The sequence below is a fragment of the Etheostoma cragini genome, chromosome 7 (assembly GCF_013103735.1).
Source record: "Etheostoma cragini isolate CJK2018 chromosome 7, CSU_Ecrag_1.0, whole genome shotgun sequence".
Lineage (NCBI taxonomy): Eukaryota > Metazoa > Chordata > Actinopteri > Perciformes > Percidae > Etheostoma > Etheostoma cragini.
Genome location: NC_048413.1, coordinates 4,175,908 through 4,197,188, shown reverse-complemented (window position 1 = coordinate 4,197,188; position 21,281 = coordinate 4,175,908). Strand labels below are relative to the sequence as shown.

The window sequence follows — 21,281 nt, the reverse complement described above, 5'->3', positions numbered from 1 at the left end:
AGAAAAGCATAAAAGTCGTGTTAATTCAGTTGTGTTTAGTTCCTGTGTTGATAATGCAAGGAGTGCTTCGGTACCGTCTACAAACTTCAACATCGAAAGAGATACAAATATATTTTCAAAAATAAGAATATGTTTATTTTTTTAAAGTAAGTGCTTTAATACAACTAGCAGGAGACAAGTTATAATTAAGGTAAATTTGGAGACACTACCTTATTTAATCATTAAATTGATAGCCTACATATGTTTATTTTTATCTCTTTTCTGTGTTGTAGTTTGTAGACGGTCCCTATACTCTCTAACTGCATCTCAACCTAGGAACTACACACAGCCAAATTAGGCTGTCATTTTCTGTCACATCTACTGCAGTCAGATTCACTGTGTTCCTTTGGAAGGGATTGCTACACATGGTCAGGCACTTGTAATGACATTTTGAACCTGTTTAGAGGATAGAAACATGTTTAAAACTCGCCCTGTTAGACCCTAAGGCCATTTTTACAGTTTATTGTCCGTCTGGATTTATTTTATAGAAAAGCTTGTAAAACATCAACCCTGTTGTCTACAGTCAAGATATGAACATCATTTTTTTCAGGACTTTAAAGACAAATAAATAAATAAAACAGAACATGAATCTTCCAGATATGTGTTGATATCACAGACAGAGCAGTAAAACCTAAGCCATTTTCCTCTCTAAAACACTTCTTACATGTCTTGGGAGTCACACTGTGAAGAAATAATCATTATAACTTATGCAGTTGACAAAATACATAGATTTTTTGCCCTCATGACATTTACTTATGCCAATAATCAACATAATAATGACATATGTATTGATATTACACCCACAGCATTGCTACACAAGCATTTGTGTGTCTAAAACAGTTCTCCTTTATGCAAAAATAAACATAATAAACATTGTAACTCATATAAAGCACATACTATTTACATTTCTTCAAAAAAGGCCCAAATATATGCCAAATCTCAAACCAGTGGGGCCATTTCCTCTATAAAATGGTAGATATCGATCTTGTTTCGCTATAGCATCTTTGATCGCATAGGAGACTAGTGTGACCATAGTGTGACTGGGAAGTTTGACCTCTTTAGGACTCCATACTCTTTGTCTCCCATATACGGGCATGCTGGTGCCTGTACTTCCGTAAACAGAGAGAGAACAGATGGAACGGGCAGCTAGTGGCAGAAATAAACAAAAACGCAATGAATTATGGACATAAAGTGGATAAATCTTGGATGTAACGGTTTGGATTTAATGCTAAACGACCCCGAAAAAGGCTGGAAGTTCCAGGCTGGATAGAAAATCACCTGTAGAGGCTAGAAAGACCCGGACACGACCTTTGTAACCGCTAACCGCAACTTTTTCGTGAGTCTCTAGCTGTTATGGTTAATAAATAATTAAACTATGAATCAGAGGTGCTGTTTAGGCTTGTGGGCGAGTCTCTCAGTCTCAGAGGGTTAAAGCCTATTGGGTGCTAACTCCTCAGTAAACGTAATACAACTTTGTTTTCGCCACATGGCATCGTTTGTCATTGATCACATCCCAGTTTGCAACACAGTAATACAAGAGATACCTTATTTATTGATATTGATTGATATCAACAACACTAAAGGTTCTATTGTACCTTAAAATAATATTTCCAAAATTTCCCAGTGGTTCATTAACTCGTTGGAATAAGACATAAGAATAATGGTAACAATTCCGCTCCCAAACTGTAGGGGGACCAAAGGGGGAAAGTGCTTTGCCTACTGTAAAGCTGCTGGTTGACAAGTAGCTAATGCTAAGCAATGTAATTCTAGGTGGGTAACGAAAGCTTAGGACACTGTTCAACAAGCTCATTTATCTTTAGTATTGATTGTTTTGACCACGGTTAACAACTCTGGTCTAACCCACAAATTTATCGGTAACGTTAACTGTATAGATAGACGACTAATTTAATTAGCTTGCACACCCCTATCTTCATTCAATATCATTACAGCCATGCTAAGGACGCTAATGGCAGTTTACTGAACCGTCGAGAAACAGACCAAGACGTCTGAGTCAGAACAGCGGCCACTCGTAACGTTAGCTACACCTCCGTTGGCATTACTGGTGCCCCCTCTTTCGTTTTTAGTTGTCTTTACAGTTTGCTAAATTTACCACACAAAACAGGAATAAGGCACCAAAAAGAATACTAGTAATTTAAAGATGTGGCAGAATTGGATCAGTGAATAAGTACAGCACTGTAAGTTTCACATCCGGCTCTTTGGGGGTTCCTAAGAATACAACCGCATTGCTTTTATTTGGAAGGCAACAGTTTTTTTTTGTTGCTCTTTTTTGTGCAAACATATGCAGCTTCTTATTTTGTGGTTGCAAGTTGCAATTAAAAATAAGTAGAAGAAGAACTGCAACGTGTTGGAGAGCCGGGAACTTAGCTCACGAGACAAAGATCCCTCAAAAATGTCAGCTCCCGGGAAAAAAGAAAGGTTTATACAGAGCACTTCTAGGTATTTATTTACTGACGTCAAAGGTAAAGCCGTGTGTTAAGTTTGTGGAGAACAGATCGCGGTTGAACGATTATAAGTTGACTGATGCAGAGAGGGAACGGACATCTGAAGCTTTGCAAGTTGAACTGCAAAAGCATGGGACGATGACGGGAAGTGATTTGTTCACTGAGGTAACTGCATGTTTTGACAGAAGGAAACTTAAAGGGAACAAACCTTACTCACGACAATCCCAGCAGTCCCATGTGTAGCCACTGACCAAGCGGGTGTGAGAACGGGTCAAATTCATGTCCTTGTTTCTGATGTGAGGACGAGACGTGTTTGACTTGGAACATCTCACATTTACCAACAAAACGTACAGCAAATACAGATAATACAGCCACAATTATAAAGAGGAAAGCCTAAATACTATCAGTAGTGTAGCATGGAGAATGTACCATTATTCTTCTTTTCTGTGTTTCTCATGATTCAATAAAAAATCGGACTAAATTGACCAACATTTTTCTTCTTTGAAACCTTTTATTTATTTTTAAGTTTACAATCAAGCCACAAAAATACCATAAAACCTGACTTATTTAAAAAAAGAGACCCTATATAAAATAAATACAATGCTTTTGTACACTGGTGAAATTAGTTAATCATAATGTAAATTAGTGAGCCTCTGGTAAAGCTAATCTGCTAACCCTGACAGCCACACACCTCAAAAAATACTGAGCTTAATACACATACCTAAGACTCTACACCTGACTGTCCCTGGTCTCCTTGTTGCTTACCTAAGACTCTACACCTGACTGTCCCTGGTCTCCCTGTTCCTTTCTCTGAGACCCCGCACCTGACTGTCCCTGGCCTTGCTCTTCCTTACCTGAGGCTCTACACCTGACTGTCCCTGGTCTTGTTACTTTAGTTGTATGTGTGCATTTCTATCCAACAAGCTATTAAACAAGCTAGGTAACGTTACATATTACACTTACATAGAAAACGTTTTTTGTCAAGACTAATTTATTTAATCCTTTATTTATCCTTTTCATGTATCCACTCAAAGCTCTACCAAGCTTTGAGTGGATACATGTCTGTTAACTGAGTGAGGCTGCTGGGCTTAAATGGCTTTCTTTTGGTTTGGTGTTTTAAATGTGATTCATATTTAAAATCTTTATAACCTCTACAAACATGTATTCCATGTTTACAGTATATTGTTATACTTCTTTAGTCGAGTTTATGTGTGAACATTGACATTTGTTATTTTTGCCTTTAAAATCAATGATAATAAATTATTTAAAAAGGTAATTTATCATGAGAATAAATGTATTACCATTGGAAAAATATAAAGAGCTCCCTCTGCACTTGCAGTCCATTACCTATTTGAATGCTACCATCAATTCCTTCAAATGCAAAAATTAAATGATTATGTAAGAAGACTTTAAAGTGCCCATATTATGCTCATTTTCCGGTTCATAATTGTATTTTGGGGTTGTACCAGAAAAGGTTTAAATGGTTTCATTTTTTAAAAACACCTTATATTTGTTGTACCCTGTGTGTTTAGGTCTGTGTTTTAGCTACAGGGTGCTCAGTAGCTAGGTAAGATCCCATCGGCTAGATAACTCCTTCTCCAACTTTGGTCAGTCCAAGGCAGGATTAGCTGGGAGACTTCTTCTTAACAAGGGTCACTTGTGGAATACCTGAAAAACAGGGACATGGACGTATTTCTTTTGGAGATTATGCTCAACTAATGGCTTTTGGAGCAGTGTTTTGCCATTGAGAATGAGCTAGCATGCTAGCACTAGCTAGTTATGTAGAAAGCCTGGTAGATTTTGAACAGCTCACCCGAAGACTAAAGGCAGACGACATTCAGAAACCGTATCTCACTCAAAACAGCAAGGATAGTTTTTTTTTTAAATTTGTGTGCGTGTGGAAGCACCAGAGACCCAAAATAACACCCCAAAATGTTTTTGGTGTTTTAAAACTTTCTTGTGGCAGTGATTATTCCTGTTTCCTGAATGGGACACTCACACCACCTCAAAACACAACAAAAAGTCTGATCGCCGTTACATGACTGGCCACCGCAGCGTGACACAGGGTTGTTTTTCTCCAAAAGGTGCATACAAGGTGTTATTCGGCTTCCCCATGTGGCTTCTACCAACACAGCCTAAATGCACCACCCGCATACAAAATAAATGGGCAGACCTGTGTTTTGAATGCAGCGTTACACTTACACACATTAGCAGGGCACACAATAGTCGACTACCTTACCCTGTTATGCTGAGATCAGCAGAGATCAGCATAGGTATAAGATACCGCCTACAGTTGTGTGAGATTCATCTGTGCCTCTGCCGTTTTGGGACAGACATCTGATCTGTTTGACCGTAAAGATTCAGACAAAAAGACAGAAAGACAGCTAATTTTGGATGTTCATGCGAAAGAAATGCCAAACTAAGCAACATGGACAAAAGATTTCACAGATTAAAACGTTTAATCTGTTGAAACTTGACCAACTGCCACTTTGCTCATTTGAAGGCCATGATGTCTCTCTCTCATGGGTGGGCCAAATTCTCCGGGCGGGCAAAGGCCAGCCAAGGCAGCTTTATTTGTATAGCACCATTTGTATAGCTTTATTTTGTATAGCATTTCAGCAACAGGGCAATTCAAAGTGCTTTAAATGAAAAGATTAAAATAATAAAAGTTATAGTGCAGTGCAAGAAATTAAACATTAAAGAGCAGTTAAAAACAGTCAACATAAAATACAAAAATTAAAGTTACATTGCAGTGTAAGAAATTAAACATTAGAGAAAAAAAAGAAAAAGAAAAACGTTAAACGTATAAAAGCAGGTAAAATAGACAATTTTAGGCTGCTAGTATGGTACAGTGTACAAGCCGCTTCCCCACACACGCTATCAGAGTGCAGTAACTAATTTGTGGAAACCCAAACTTTGTTGACCAATAAAGTAGGAATTCTATACAGACAGCACCATATGTATTTATTATCTCATCCACCACGGGCCTTGCAGGATCAAAAAGCAAAGCAGAGAAAGGGGAGGTATCCTTGCCCCTTGTGACCTCATAGGGAGCAAGATTCCTGATCGGCCCGTCTGAGCTTTCATTTCATCAAAGGCAGGGCAAGTCACCCAGGGCTCGGTTTACACCTATCACCATTTCTACCCCCTGGGGGACCACAGGCAGGCTAGGGGAACGCATATTAATAATAAAAAACCTCATAAAATGGAACTTTCATGCCATGGCACCTTCAAGTGTTAAGCTTAACGGAAACATCAGTTTTTTTACTTTAGTAATTATTGATATATCAGTAAGAAGCTGAAAATTATGTTTGTCATGTGTCTGTTGTTACAGTGGTAATAAAATCCTCAAATCTTAAAAAAAAATCCAAACTTTGAAGCTGAAATAAACATGTTTACAGCCTAGTAAAAAAAACGGTTTTGGTCCGACAAGGTAATTTGTAATTTATTAAAATGAAACGGGAGAGCTCACTCTGACTCTGAGATACAGTTGATTAACTAATAAAACTGATCCATTTGGGTTTTTGCGCTTTCTTTCAGGTTTGGTTCAGCAATCGAAGGGCTAGGTGGAGAAAACAAGCCGGAGCTAATCAGCTAGCAGCTTTCAACCACCTGTTGCCGGGTGGATTTCCTCCCACTGGAATGCCAACACTTCCAACATACCAGCTGCCAGAGTCCAGCTACTCAACCAACAATCTCTCCCAAGGTAGAGAAGATAACACATTTACACAAAAAATGTAAAGATGGGTGATAAATAAAAATAAACGACAGCATGCAATGTGTTAGTTAGGTGCTGTTCCACCACAGGCCTCCACAACAGCTTCTCCAGGTGTGTAGACCTCTATTGGAGGGATGAACAACATTTTCCAAAAAAACATTCCCTCATTTTGTGTTTTGATAATGATGTTGGTGGAGAGCACTGTATAACGTGTGGATTCACAAACTAACATGGGTGAATCAAAAGTATTATCAATACATCATAGACATTAGGGCTGAGCGACATGACGGTATTCCGTGCAACAGTAGAAATGTGCCCACTGATTTGGCAATACTCTTCTCACCATGAGAGCTAGTCTATCACGATCTTGTTATTCTTACGTGATCCCATGATTTTCGCTATATCTCAGGAATCCACTGCTTAACGCAACTTGGGCAGACATAAGGAGAGGGAAGTTGGAAATAAAGAGCAGGATGAAGCATCCCATTCTTCAGAAAAACTATTTAAAATATTGTTGTCATTTGTATTGAAGTTGGAATTACATGATTTATAGACATTTGCACACTGTTTCAATGCATTTAGTGGGATACAACATTACATACATTGTGATTGAAGATTTTGCCACAACACCACCACCTAATAGTTATGTACTTTTTTTAAATTAAATTTACAAGATAAATAGTGAACAAAGAAAACAGATGCAGTGCAGTCAAAATAGTTATTGTTTCACAACAACAACCAAGGTCGGACCAGGTTATCTAGTCTGTGTTAAACCCTTCTTTTGTCAATTTGAACCAAACCGGTCAACAATGGTTGAACCCTAGCCATAACAATTCAGAGCTGGTCATAATCATAAGATGTGAAAATAATCAGTGACGTCACCAATTGGTTTGTGGACTGCCGTTGCCATCTTGGTTTTTTGAAACGTGATGTGACGATTTTTGACGAAAGAGTGGAGATGGGGAGGATGACATGGCCAACCCACGTTGTTTTCTTGTAAAAAAGGAAAGTTGACAATTTTTAACCCTTCTGAAGCAAGTCATTCGGCAGAGATTTATCAGCATGTAAATACGGATCTGGGTACTACAAACAATATTTTGTGTTGGTGTCACTCTTTACATTCTGTTCATATTCCAATGTTTTCCACTGTATGTATTTCAGTACAGAAAAAAGGAAGACTTTCACTTAACCTAACAGCTGACGCTAGCTTTAGCTAGCCAACTTAGTTGGCATAATGCTAGGGTGACCAAACGTCCCCGGTTTTGGCAACCTGTCCCCGGCTGGATCTGTCCCCGGAAATGTTCCCGGTTTTCATTGTGACTGACAGACCCAAAATTGGAATGAAAGAAAGAAAATACTGACTAAACGTAGCCGATGGTCGCACACCCTACACACGCAGGCTCCAGACTGCCAGAGCCAGCGGTGCTCAGAGATGTTTTAGAAAGCCGTATTTTACGATGCTAAAATTACAGATTATTTACATGGAGTCTGGTGGGTTTAGCGAACACAATTTTGTGGACTTTTAGGTTTTAAAAAGGATCTTAATCTTTAATAGAAAGGTCGACCTCCTTAGAAATCCTTTGCATAATGTTGTCAGACACTTAGAATATTAATCAGAGTCTGTTAGCAGCAAAACAAGCACTTTTATGAACGTAAATACAAGATGGACAATTATCCTATTAACTTACATTGCAGCTTGTTTCTGCCGACTGGAGCGATCTCGTTTAATACTGCATCAATGTCAAAGGAAAATATGTCCGGCTTAAAGGCACTTTAGCATTGGCTTCACTTTTTAGATACGAAAGCTGCGTTCATTATTTTTACAGTCTATGGACCAATTACTTCACATGCTGGAAATCAGAGGGGCAGTTTACAATTCATATTCAGTGAACAGCTAACACTGTCACATACTCCAGTCTAGCCATACACCACCAGTCCTAGTGTTTTGTATTCAATTTATTCATTGTACAGCAGGCTCTCTGCAGAATGCAGTTTGAAATGTTTGGCCAAGAGACAGAGAGAGTGGGGCGAGCTGTGAATAAGAGAAATAAAAAATATAATTATCTGCCACACTGATCACGTTCTGCTGCTACTGCTGTTCGTACATATATCCAGGAAGTGTTTAGTCAAAGCGGCAACTTCCGTGCCTGAAAAGTAAAGCCAATGCTGATGCTCTATAGAGCTGCATTCTATCTCATTTCCAACAGGGGGCAACTCCATTGACTCCAAAAATAAGTCAGTTCCTGTCTTTGAGAAAAAGACACTAGCCTACTTTAAGTACAACATGATGTTCATTTTGTAAACGATGGTCCTGTTCATTTTAAATAGACGATAAAGCAGGATATGCTGTAAGACCTGTCAATCAGGACAGAGGCTTAGCACTGCTAACCATGCTAACACAGTGGACATTAAAATAGAATGTGTTTTAACTTCATCAAAGCTGATTGAAACACTAGTAAAATGTCTTTTTAGCGTTCTGCAGCTCTGTGTACTGCCACACATGCTGACAAATGTCTCCAGTACCCAGAGGTTTAGCCCCCAGTAAATCTCCACTGGATGACTCGTTGTGAAGGATTGGAAATCTGCTACCCTCATTTCTTCATTTAGCCTTGAGCTTAGTGCAGCACCATGAAACAAATAAACAAACCTGGCTTAGGTCATCCTCACTAGCTTTGCCAATTTGTCTAAATACGGTTATTTCTGGCTACAAAAAAACACAACGGTGACGGCTGAAGTGCAACTCTTGGCTTCATAACTGCAGTCTTAAAGCAAGTTCTGAAGTCACAGATTGTTTTTACAGTGTGTTTTAGTCCTGTTTAGCACATAGACTGGTAAAAGTGGGAACCTGCTAGCCTAGCTCTTGTCCTGTGTACATGCTTGAGCAATTGAAGACAAAGATGTGTTATTGCAAACAAGAAAGGTACAGGAAGGGGAAGGTTTAAGCTGGTGTATTGTTTGGTGCTCAGCTTTGTGCTGTTGTGTTTTGCCCTTCAGACGGTGGCGGCACAGTTCACCGTCCCCAGCCGTTACCTCCATCTACAATGCACCAGAGCGGTTTGTCTAGCACTGACAGCAGCTCTGCCTATGGTCTGGCCTCCAACCGCCATGGCTTCTCCAGCTATCCTGACTCCTTTATGAGCTCTGCAGCACCCAGCAACCACGTAAACCCTGTCAGCAACGGACTTTCCCCACAGGTAAGACCCACTGGACTACTGTAACATTTAGGCATGAGGATATTATAACATAACTAAACATCAACCCGGACCAGTGTTGGGCTGTTTTCCTGGCTCAAAAGGAGGTGGTACCATCCTTATCATGTGCACATAAGTGCATGCGTACTAAGCCTTTAACTGGCTCAAGCAATTACTTTCTACAAGCAAGGTGTTTTTTATTTCTGGGAATTTTTAATATGATAAGATGTGCAGATATCTGCACATCTAGAAGTTGAATTGAGTAGCATATTACGGGCAGCATTGGGAGTAATGCTTTATAAAGTAACTTGTTACTGTATTGCCACTACTTTCAGATACTGTAACTTCTGTTGCGATTTGACACTATGAGTACAATTAAATTGAATTTCCAAGCAACTTGCCCAATCCTGGAATCACTGACCTGGGAGAATCATAAAACTAGAGGAAAAGCAGCCCACCTATGAACGTAAATGGACTGTTCTTGCCCTGCAAATTAAGAAAACACATGCAAATAGACAAATCATTAGCAAATTAAGAAAACAACTTCCTTAATTTGACAAAACATATGCGCAGCATTTAGAAAATGCACTGCCAATACACACAACACAACCAAATACACAAACGTGCTGCAAATACAGAAGTGATGCAAAAAGAAAAACTGAAACACTGGCGGTGAGCTCTAGGTCCTGCAGCCGCAGACGGACCACCGTCAGTTGGGATTGGCCAGTGTAGAAACATTGCTAGAAAGCTTCGCTAGCGACCCCGACCTGATCTGATCGGAGCTCCAGACCAGTTAGCAGCGGCACATCCCACCTGGAGCTCACCGCCAGTGTTGGTTGAATAGCAAGCTAGCATTAGCAACCTAACCAACTAGACCGCTTATAAATAAATACATTTTAGTTACCCTAACACTTTTAACAGTCAAACTGAAACACTGGCGGTGAGCTCCAGGTCCTTCCCCGCGGACGGACTTCCATCAGTGGGTATAATGCATGCCTTTTAAATTAAAATTTGCCATTAGTGTTTCAGTTTGACTTTTAAAAAGTGTGGGATAATTAAAAGGTAATTACAGTCTTTTGAAGCGGGCTGGCTGCTAGTTAGCTACCGCTAGCTTTCATGCCACATAAATAAGCGGGACAGAGTTGTCCCTCATCTGGCGATAGAACCCTGCGGTCCCCGGCAGTCCTGTTGGCTCAGAGCTACACAGACTACAAATTAGTTTTGCAAATGTATCGCAAGAAGTGTTACAAAAGTCGATGTGCGCAGACTCGCAGCTGTGTGATGCGAGAGTGCACATTGCAGCAACAGATTTGAGAGGTTGTAATCACTGAGTTGTGGTTGTACTGGAAAAGTACAAAAAAAATAAGAGTACAGATTTTTTCTACAAACTCTCAAATCATATTCTACACGTGCTTATATCGCATCTACGAGTTCAATTTAAGTTGTACAAATTATCAAACCATATTCTGCAAGTGCTCATATCACATCTCACAAAATGTGAGACGCGGTCTCACATTTTGCACCATATTTACCTTTATACATAACTAAGATTGAAAGACAGGGGGTGCTTAGCCCCAGGGTATTTGTAACTTGCGTTTGCAAAATCTTTGCACTCACATCTTTTATTACTGTATTATTGTATAGCTCTTTGCTCCTGATGGGTTCTTCTGTAAGCAATTACTTAATAAATGCTATCTGTCTGCTCATGTCAATGTATGATAAAGTAATAGCATACTATATCTAAAGAAAAAGAAAAAAATAGGCACCACTGCATACTTTATCATGTAAGCTACTGTGTAAATACAATAATCCGATGGCTGAAGGAATAAAAGATTTGAAGTAATGAATAGTGTATAGATAAGATAATAGATAATTTGTTTATTAGTCCCCAGTGGGGAAATTACTGCAGTACAATCTGTGTACACACTTTTGTTAGTACTCACACACACAGGCCTGAGATACACACACATGCTCAGGACCTATACATGCACTACACATGGAGAGATGCCAGAGTGAGTGGGCTGCCAGCTGAACCAGCGCCCTGAGCGGTCGGGGAGGTACGGCACCTGGCAGTGCCCAGGAGGTGAACTGGCATCTCTCCAGCAACCAATACACACTCTCAACTTTTTGGGTCCATATGGGGATTTGAACCAGTGACCCTCCAGTTCCCAACCCAACTCCCTATGGTCTGAGCTACTGCCACCCCCTAAGTATATGTACTGTATGTAGGATTGCGTATCTGTTGGCATGTGCTCACCTTTAGCTTACATTTAGGTAATAAATACATATTTGTTTAATTTATCACAAACAGTGAATGCAGTAAGTTATATTGGTTAGAATATAGCTACCATAAATAATAAATATAATTAAATAAATTAGTTATGTAATAGGCTATCCATAGTGCCTGGACCTGCCAACAAATGCTCATTGTTAGAAGAAAACAAAACAATCCTCAGACCTATAGACCACTACTGACCTCCATCAGACCTATAGACCACTACTGACCTTCATCACACCTATTGACTACTACTGACCTCAATCACACCAGCTCCCTCTGAAACAACTGCCCTGCCAATCTCCTGCTTCTCTTTCTCTCAGCTGAAATATCTTCCAATATTCAATTCAATTAAATTTTATTTATAGTATCAATTCATAACAAGAGTTATCTCAAGACACTATACAGATAGACCACACTCCAGAATTTACAAAGACCCAACAGTTCTAGTAGTTTCCTCCAGAGCAAGCAACAGTGCGACAGTGGCGAGGAAAAACTTCCTTTTAGGCAGAAACCTCGGTCAGACCCAGGCTCTTGGTAGGCGGTGTCTGACGGGCCGGTTGGGGTTGGAATCACATTAAATATCCATTTTATCTGCTCAATCAATTGAAGGATACAGTGCAATAGCATTAACAGGGACCCTATGGCATTTAGGTTTCAGTGACAACAACATTATATGGGGATTGACATTGTTTTAGAATAGGCCTACTAGAGATAGGCTATATTATTGGCAAAGAATATGGAGCTGTGATTAGTTGGCTAAGTTAAACATTTCTTGGATTTTGCTTGTTCTCTAGCTCTCTAGCTAGACTATAGTTTTCCATAGCAATCCAAAACATCCCCTTTCCTTTACCTCAAGAAAGCGTAGCTAAAGGTAAGCGGGTAATTAAAAACAACTTAAAATTTTACTCTGTATCACTTTGTGTAATCAATATTCCTTTCACCATAAGCATGTGTGTCGGCGTATGTGTGCAGGGGGGTGCTTAGCAAGTTCAGACCAAAGAACAGCAATGAGATGAGAGCAATCCTCTAGTTACTTGCAACGCTCCACTCTGCAACAATCTGAAAGCTACCAGTTCACACTGTTCAAGAGTGCCTCATCTTGATAGCACAACTACTCTTTGTACTTCTGTATAACTTCGGACTTTTCACCTATTTTTTTGGGCCTGAATGAGGATACAGTTATTGATAAATTAAAATGTTATTGTTAGTATCAGTTAGGGGTGCTTAGAAACATTTTGGGGTAGCTTCAGCCCCCCTAAAGTTGACCTCACAATATCCCTGGTTTTGTCAAATTAATGAAGTTGTTTTCTTAATTTGCTTGTGTTTTGTCCATTTGCAAGTGTTTTCTTAAATTGCAGGGTGAATGTTCTTGTCGGCCACCGTATAACAACTACTCAAAGCACTTTTACATAGTACAGGAACCATTCACCATTGACACACATATATATATATATATATATATATATACATATATATATATATATATATACTGTGGCTGAGGCTGCGGTACAAGGTGCCACCTGCTTGTCACATAAACATTCCAACACATTTACACTTCGATGGCTCAGCATCTGATTGCAGGGCCAGGGATTGAATCACCAACCTTTCCGAATGGTAGGCAACGGCTCTACTACTGAGCCAAAGCCACCCCTAATGAGAAACCTTTTGTGCACCTCAGACCTGTTTGGCCATTTACTAAATCCTTACAACCAGTGTTAAGGCCCTGACACACCAGGGAGACGGTCATAGTTGGGCCAGCTGAGCGCTCGTTGCCCCAGTTTTCAAAACAAAAACGTCACATGCAGCATGCTGTTGCAAGGTACAACAGCAGGGACGGAGTTGCTAAATCCCTAGACAGCTGGTTGCAGTTCATGGCTCTGCTACCAATGAAGAGCCCACAGGCCTCTGTACAGCAGCTTTCATAAAAGTGAGAAGTATAGCAACTTTCTGTGGAAGAGAGACACCAGTATTGTCCTGCAAGTGCAAGGTCTTTCTTTCTTGCTGTTGTCACACTCACGTCTCTCTGTCTGTTCTGACTGAGGAGCAGCAGTTATTAGTTAGAGATTTCATCAGATCAACTTCAAATTCAGTTTGTCATCTAAAGACCTTAACGACGAAAGGTTATAAATAGAAAAAACTTTTTATAACGGTGTGGGCGTGGGGTGGCGGCCATTTTGAGCATTTTTATCAATTAATTAAGAAGTTCATTGATAAATGAATACTTTAGTGTAGATTGTCATATCTGCTTGAAATTTCCCACAATCAACAAGAGTCCAGGTCTGATGACATCTACAGGCCAATATTGACTTTTGATCATCCCCCCGCTGGCAACAGGAAATCCGCCTTTTATGAAAAACATCATCCAGTTTACATGAAACTTAGATTGCATTGTCTACTTGTGATACTGAGCCACCGCCTACTGAGCCACCACCTATGTATTTAACCACGCCTATGTACTCAGATCACGCCCCCTTTTATGACTTTTGAACCGTTTGATGTAGACTCTTGTGTGAAGTATCATTGAACTAAGCATAGAGTTTCACTTTTCGTTGGGGAAGATTTGCCCAGCCCCATATGCTTAAGTCACACCCCTTTTAATAACTAATGACCTGTTTCTTGCCCTCTATTGTGTGAGGTATCATTGAACTCAACAGAGAGTTCCTTTTTCATTTGTGATGATTTGTAGTGTCTGAGTGCCGCACAAATGCACGGTCGCCAGGAGCAGCATCCACCAGTAACCCTGACGTGCTTGTAGCTTTAATTGTACATTGCATTTACAATGGACAAGTTGGTCCATTTAGGTGTCAAAAGATGTATAATATTTAATACATCTAATGTTATCAAGGAAGAAGTTTGTTTGTGAGTAAAAAAAGTATATTAATTGTAATTGATGCTTAGCCTCTGTGGCAGGAAATAGGTTCCCAGTGGGCCTCTTTCTCTCAGAACAGACAGAAATGTGGTTGTCATCATTGATTAAGACCTAACATTCCAGAGCTATCTCACCAACATCACAACCACTGCCTTTTATCATAGGAAGAATATTTCTAGAGTAAGAGGCTTCTTGTTTAAGGCATGGGATGGCTGTGGCTCAGGAAGTAGAGTGGATCGTCTACTAATCAAAATTGCTCCCAATGGTCATGCCAGCACCCCTCATGGAAGCTTGCTGTCATCAGTGTGTGTGTGTGTGTGTGTGTGTGTGTGTGTGTATGTGTGTGTGTGTGTGTGTGTGTGTGTATGTGTGTGTTTGTGAATAAGAGGCACATAAAGCACATCAAAAGTGCCAGAATTCAGAATCCTTACAACAAAATGTTCTCCAAGCATGGGCAGTTAGTTCCAGAATTTGTTGTTAACCCAGTTGGAATACATTTTCAGACTGGGAGATGTATTCAGCATTGCTGACATTTCAACTTTCGTTCCTTTTCCCTTATTGGTTTAAAAGTGAACTTGGAATTTTGTGGATATTGAATGATTCTGCACCACCCAATGTCAACATTTGTTGTCAGTACAGGAAAGTGAGGTAAAAAGTCAGGGTGTAAATGTCAGGGAGGTGGATGGACATGTAGCACTTCCATGCAGGACACAGAAATCCATGTCCTGTCAAACTGCCACTTAATTTCTCCTTATTAACTAGAATCATTCTGTAATCAAATCTTCCCTATGTAACGTCAACCATACTGCAGTTTTCTTGCAAAGACACTAGACAGTGATAATTTTGGACATAAAAGCAAACATTGTAATTCAGCGAAATCCAGGGTTCTATGGAATCATTCGATATTGATGTTGTTGTCTGCCGACAGGGTTGCTATTTCATGCAATGTAATCTCTGACTGCATTGTCATGAATCTTCACTTTAAATCACTCATTGCTAGATGTTAATGCAGCTTTTGTCATTCAAAAAAGTTGGCAACGGAATTATGTATCAGTGTGTTTTTGTGTCCACACTAACAAAGAGGAGGGAGGGATTCCCTGTGTTATCCTGTCTTGGTCTCTTGAAAAATAACCATTCCAAATGAGACTTTGTGCTGTGTTTTTTTTAGGGGGGGGGGCAGCATTGTTCTCTGTGGGTGAAAAGGCAATTGACTCATCAATACACATCAGTGACTAAAATGATGCAATTAGTCAGAAGATTTGGAAAATCCTTTTTATCTATATAGTACATCAATACATGGACCCATGTATCGATCTAAATGGACAACAATTCAGCTAATGGCCTGGTACTAATGTACTAAGGTAACGTACTAAGGTACGTGGTCATTCATATTCAGGGTGGCAGGGATCGGTGCCTTTGGCTTTGAAGAAAAAACATGATATATATTGTATGTACATATATACTGTGTGTGTATATATATTTATATATATATATATATATATATATCAATATCAATTCAGATACTTTACAGATAGAGTAGGTCTAGAAAAAAAAGAACAAAAAAGAACAATTCTAGTGGCGAAGAAGAACTTCCTTTTAGGAAGAAAACCTCGGACAGACCCAGGCTCTTGGTAGGCGGTATCTGGCGGTGCCGTTTGGGGATGTGATGCACAGTGGTCAATAATAGGCACAATAACGATAATGGAACAATGACTACAAATGGTAGTCGTGGTAATTCAAGTCATAGCAGGGCACTGCAGTGCGTTACAGTATGGCCTAGAAGAGCATAGGTGGATGTAGCGGGATGCAGCAGGGTTTAGCAGAACACTGCAGGGCATTGCTGAGCGTAGCAGGGTGTAGCAGGGAGTTCAGCAGGACCACTGCAACCAAGATCTTGTTGCCATCCTAAATTAAGGAAATATGCTGGGCAAAAAGAAAACATAACGACTCCTGGGAGTAAACTCCGCAGAACTAGGTTACTAACAAGCATTTCTAGGATAGGATGTACACAAATGGAAAGGGAGAGGAGAGAGAAGCTCAGTGTGTCAAAGGAGGGAAGGAAATCCCCAGGCAGTCTAGAACTATAACAGCATAACTAAGAGAGACAGGTTAAGGAGAGGTGCCTGGTCAGGCTAGAATTCTCCCCAGCCGGATTGGACTGGGGAGCCCTGAAGCTGGCCATTAGTGTGTATAGAGTAAAAGTAAACCATTTGCTGCATGTAGTTCAAAGTCAAGATCATGACTTACAACTACTATGTATCTATATATATGTATATATATATATATCAGAGGTCACAAACTTCTGGAGCAGCTAGGGGTTAAGTGATTTGCTCAGGGACACATTGGTTGGGAATCAAACACAGATCTCCCACACTTAAGGCATGTGTCATATCCACTCCGCCACCACCACCGTTATAAATTCTCATTATTTTATTTTAACAAATAAAATTGGGCCGTACAACTGGCCTCTTCTTCCCTGTAATATTCATTTTCCGCCTCCTGATCACTCTCTACCTCTGTCCCTCTCTCTGAATCGGCAGCCTCCGCTCCATCCTTCACAGTCAATTCTAATTTTCCCTCTTCTCTTTCACTTATTTCTGAATCTCCTTCTGTGTTTTTTTTCCCTGCTCTAACCCGCCTGGTCGCTCCCGTTTACTGCCTTCTCATTCTTCATTTCCCTCCTCCTCTTCCTCCTGTGCACTACTCAGAATTTGAATTCAAATGATTGGTCTCAGCACGCACTGTGTAGTGTGCTGTAACGTAAAGCCACAGATAGGGCGACCCTCTTAACGTTATGAATTCAAACATGCCAGTTTGTAATATTTTGTATTATGCTGTTCTTGTCTTTACTAAAATCAAAACTAATGATAGGGCAGAATGCTCTTACAAATCACGAGGGAGCGATATGACTTTTGAATAACGTAATAGACGCGCTGTTGTTGATGCTGAGACTCCTTTAGCACTGCTCCAACTCTGTGGAACTCATTGCCTCTAGCTGTGCGGACTGCTAGAAACATGTCCACTTTTAAATCATTGCTGAAGACGTATTTATTTGAAATAGCGTCTGGCTCAGGGGAGCCGCCTTGATGAATGTTGTATTCTATTTTCTTAGCATTTGTTATTTATTGTGTCTTCTATTGTATCTGTTTCATTTCATTTTATTTTTTGTGCTTTTACTGTAAAGTACTTTGGTAGGCCTCAGCCTTGGAAATGTGCTATATAAATAAATATGACATTGACATTGACATAAGCTCCCTCAGCTCTTCAAGGCTAGCTTGGTTGGTTAACAGTTCACAAATTAATTGTTAAGTATTTCGCAAGTAGTTTTACTTTGTTGTTGCTCAGTTTCGGAGCAGTGTTCTTGTAAGGGCGAGCTGGTCTTTTGGCTAGTCGGTATTGTTTATTGGTAACATTAGGTATGTAACTTTCTACTCTCTGACTAATGCATTCCGGAGAGCCTTCCTGGTTTCCAGTAGCATTTGATTGTTAGCCAGCCCAAGTACCTGAAGTGAGTTAACCTGTTACGTTGGACAAACTCTTTCCGCACACGGTTAGCTCGGGCTAATTATTGTGTGCTAACACTACTTGCCGTCAGGCTAACGTATTATGACCCTACTGCTACGGTTGTAGATTTACTCAGTTTTTCTTCCACCCAGTCACCATGTCTTCAACAGCAACTCCTGCCAAAGGGTCGGAACCGAAGGCTAGTGAGGCTGTATACAGCCTGTGCCCCGCGTCATGTGGAGCATCCATCTTGGGCAGCAATCCTCATCTGATGTGTATGGCCTGCATGGGCACTAAACATGCTCAGGCGGCATCGGCTGACTCTCAGTCATGCGCCAACTGTGCGTCATTACCAGAAAAGATGGTGGAAAAGAGACTCGGAGTGGCAGTGGCCAACAGTCAAGACCCATGTCTGTCGGGAACCTCCTCAAAAGCTACAAACGGCACCCATCAGCCGCAAGCTGCACCTAGCTGGGCTGACATGATGGATGAGTCCCCAAACATGCCTCCATTCTTCGAGACGCTCCTTGGAGTGGAACCGGGCAATGAGGATGCATACACCATCTCTGACCTCCTTGACGGATATGAAATGGAGGACGAGGAAGAGGACCTCGTTCAACAGTCAAATAAAGCTTGCATTCTCGCATTCAGGTACAGAGTAACTAGCTGTGCTGGAGGGGCCGGGGTCAGGGTGACACTCTTCTCGGCTCAATATGATTAATGGCTTCGGAAGATTCATGCAATCCGGGAGTGGTCTAAATCTCCCATAGTGAAACACCGAATGACAACTAACACTTCCTTCCTTGCAAAGACACGGAAAGAAACCATGGTCTAGAATGATTTGTGATGAGCTGGTTTACTGTGATTAAATGAGGGGGGCACACTGCAACCTGTCTGTCTAAACAGATGTGGTGTCGCTTCCATAGTTGGTCAGGCGGAGGCGATTCCTATAGTTAAAAACCTTACTCTGTTGTAAGTGATTATGTTAAGTAAGCCATAGCAATCACGTAACACTCTATTTGATCGTTACTGGAGTGCTCATAATGACTTTTTAACGTGGGCCTATTTTTGGTCACAGCAGCAAGGAGGCTGGTCCCTTTTAAAAAATATTTATTTGAAGGTAGGGAACACTCCTGTTATAGGATTTGCTTCTTTTAACTATAATGGAACATAAATTTGTTTACATAAAACAAATATTAACTGTATCTATCAGATTGAATCATGTTGATTTGCACTGAATCGTTGAAATGTATAGTGCCTGAACAGTATCTAGATACGTATTGGATCGTCTTATAGTTTTATAGATGCACATGTATACATTTATACATATGTGGACTTAGACTTTGATATATGGTTTATCGCGTAATTGGGAGACTTAAGAACTGTCTTTTTGAAAACAGTTATTGTACGCATGAAGGTCCAGGATTCAAGTTTGACATGTCCTGCAATTCCTGCATTTCTTCCCCCTCTCTCTTCCCTTTCATATTTCAGTTTTCCTATCCAATAAAGGCAGTAATAACCAAAGAAATTGTCAGAACCCCCCCCCCCCAAAAAAAAACAAATCATTCCGCTCCAATGCCAGGCTAGGTAAATGAAGTGAAACTAAATAGTCAGCCATTAATGACACAATTTCAGTCAGTTCAAGCATCACATAGTAGCTTAAATGATGCATGGGAACAAGCACATACCAGTTTATTCACATGAAGCTCTGTGGAAAAGATGGTGTTCATAACTTAAAGCTCCTCAATTGAAAGGGAAAATCAGGTTTAAAGAGATTAAAATGGAGCCACATTATAGAAACTGATGCTGTGTGCTACCTTCTATACAACCTCAACATTATCATTCATAGTATGTTGTAGTTTCTAATTTTCTTCTGTTTATTTTGTTTCAAATAGTACAATCTGAATTTGAAATGGCTTGCATCATCCTGTAAAGCTTTCAGGTATATTTATGAGTTTGAGGAAGGACTGCTTTTATCTACTGATATATGTTTGAAAAGAGCACCAACATATGACTTGACTGTGGAAGGAATACCATCAAATTTAAATCAAAACAGCTCCAGTGAATTCATTTGATTGAAATGGTATTCATTCCTGACATGAAATGCATGAGCAGTGAATGCTGCTGCATTCTGTGTTTATTGTCCTCTCAGTCTGTTCTGAACTGCTCCGAGGCTCAGCTGAAGCTTTTCCATTATGACTTTACTGTCGTTGACCCTTTCATCATGCTCCCAGGCATTTACATGAGATAACAATGTAGGATGAATTTCCTAAGATCCCACTTCAAAATTACAGGAAGACCATGTGCTGTACGTCTGACAGGCAATAATTCAATTTGAAACAGCTATATTGCATTTGGAATGTAATTCACACAAGCCATTCTGCGCCTCCTCCTCTCAAATTGAATGGGAAAGAATTAGAGGCTGACTTTCATGTGGAGATGGAGTGTGCAGCCAATTCCAAGTCTTATTGACAGAAAGACAAAATGACAGTATGAAATTCCATCCCTGTGATGGCACTGCACGTGTAAAGAGAAACCCTTTCCCCAGCTTCACCATCAGCGTTGTTACAAACCCCCTCTCCCCTAAGAAAGCCTGCAAAAATAAAGCCTTATTTTTAACCACCCTTTTTGACAAATTCCCATAAATCTATTCTGCTTTAGAGCCCTCTAAGTGGTGAGTTTTTTTCTTCAGTCATGCTGGCCCACTAATCCGTTTTTGTCAGGTCAGACAACTTAGTGACTTGCCACTGAAGATGAAACTATTACTTTCCACAGTGACCCCAACACATCAACACATCACACAACTAAAGAAGAACACATTTCTCCTCTAGCGATACTCATTTCCTCTCCTGTTTGTTGTGAGAGTAAGATTTAGCCTGCTTTGGAATGGTGGAGTGCTTGCTATTTGATGCTGGGGTGTGTGTGTGTGTGTGTGTGTGTGTGTGTGAGAGAGAGAGAGAAAGAGAGGGAGAAAGAGAGAGAGAGAGAGCGGGCAAGTATGGATAGAACAGAGTGGGTTTCAGTGTTGGGGGATCAGAGCTGCTTTGGTTCTCCAGCTCTGTCTCTTTGATCCATATCCCCAGGCCTGCCTGCCTGCCTGCCTCGCTAACTCAGGCCTCTGCCCGTGATTCCTGACAACTGTCGGCCTGAGATAAGGAGGTGGGGTTGGGGGATGTGGGGGGCCTCTTCACACACACGCACACGCACACGCACACGCACA

General features: G+C 40.5%; 1 protein-coding gene across 3 annotated transcripts in view; it reads left to right on the top strand.

Moving 5' to 3' along the window:
* LOC117947954 (paired box protein Pax-7-like) overlaps nt 1-21,281 on the top strand; it is a 91,933-nt gene that overhangs the window by 40,202 nt on the left and 30,450 nt on the right. For all 3 annotated transcript variants that reach the window (XR_004657369.1, XM_034877328.1, XM_034877327.1), the window contains exons 6-7: nt 6,042-6,207; nt 9,214-9,413. Coding sequence is in view for 2 of the 3 variants with exons in the window: in XM_034877328.1 (XP_034733219.1) it covers nt 6,042-6,207; nt 9,214-9,413 (366 nt within the window). In the remaining variant the exon portion in view is untranslated. The remainder of the gene's footprint in view (nt 1-6,041; nt 6,208-9,213; nt 9,414-21,281) is intronic.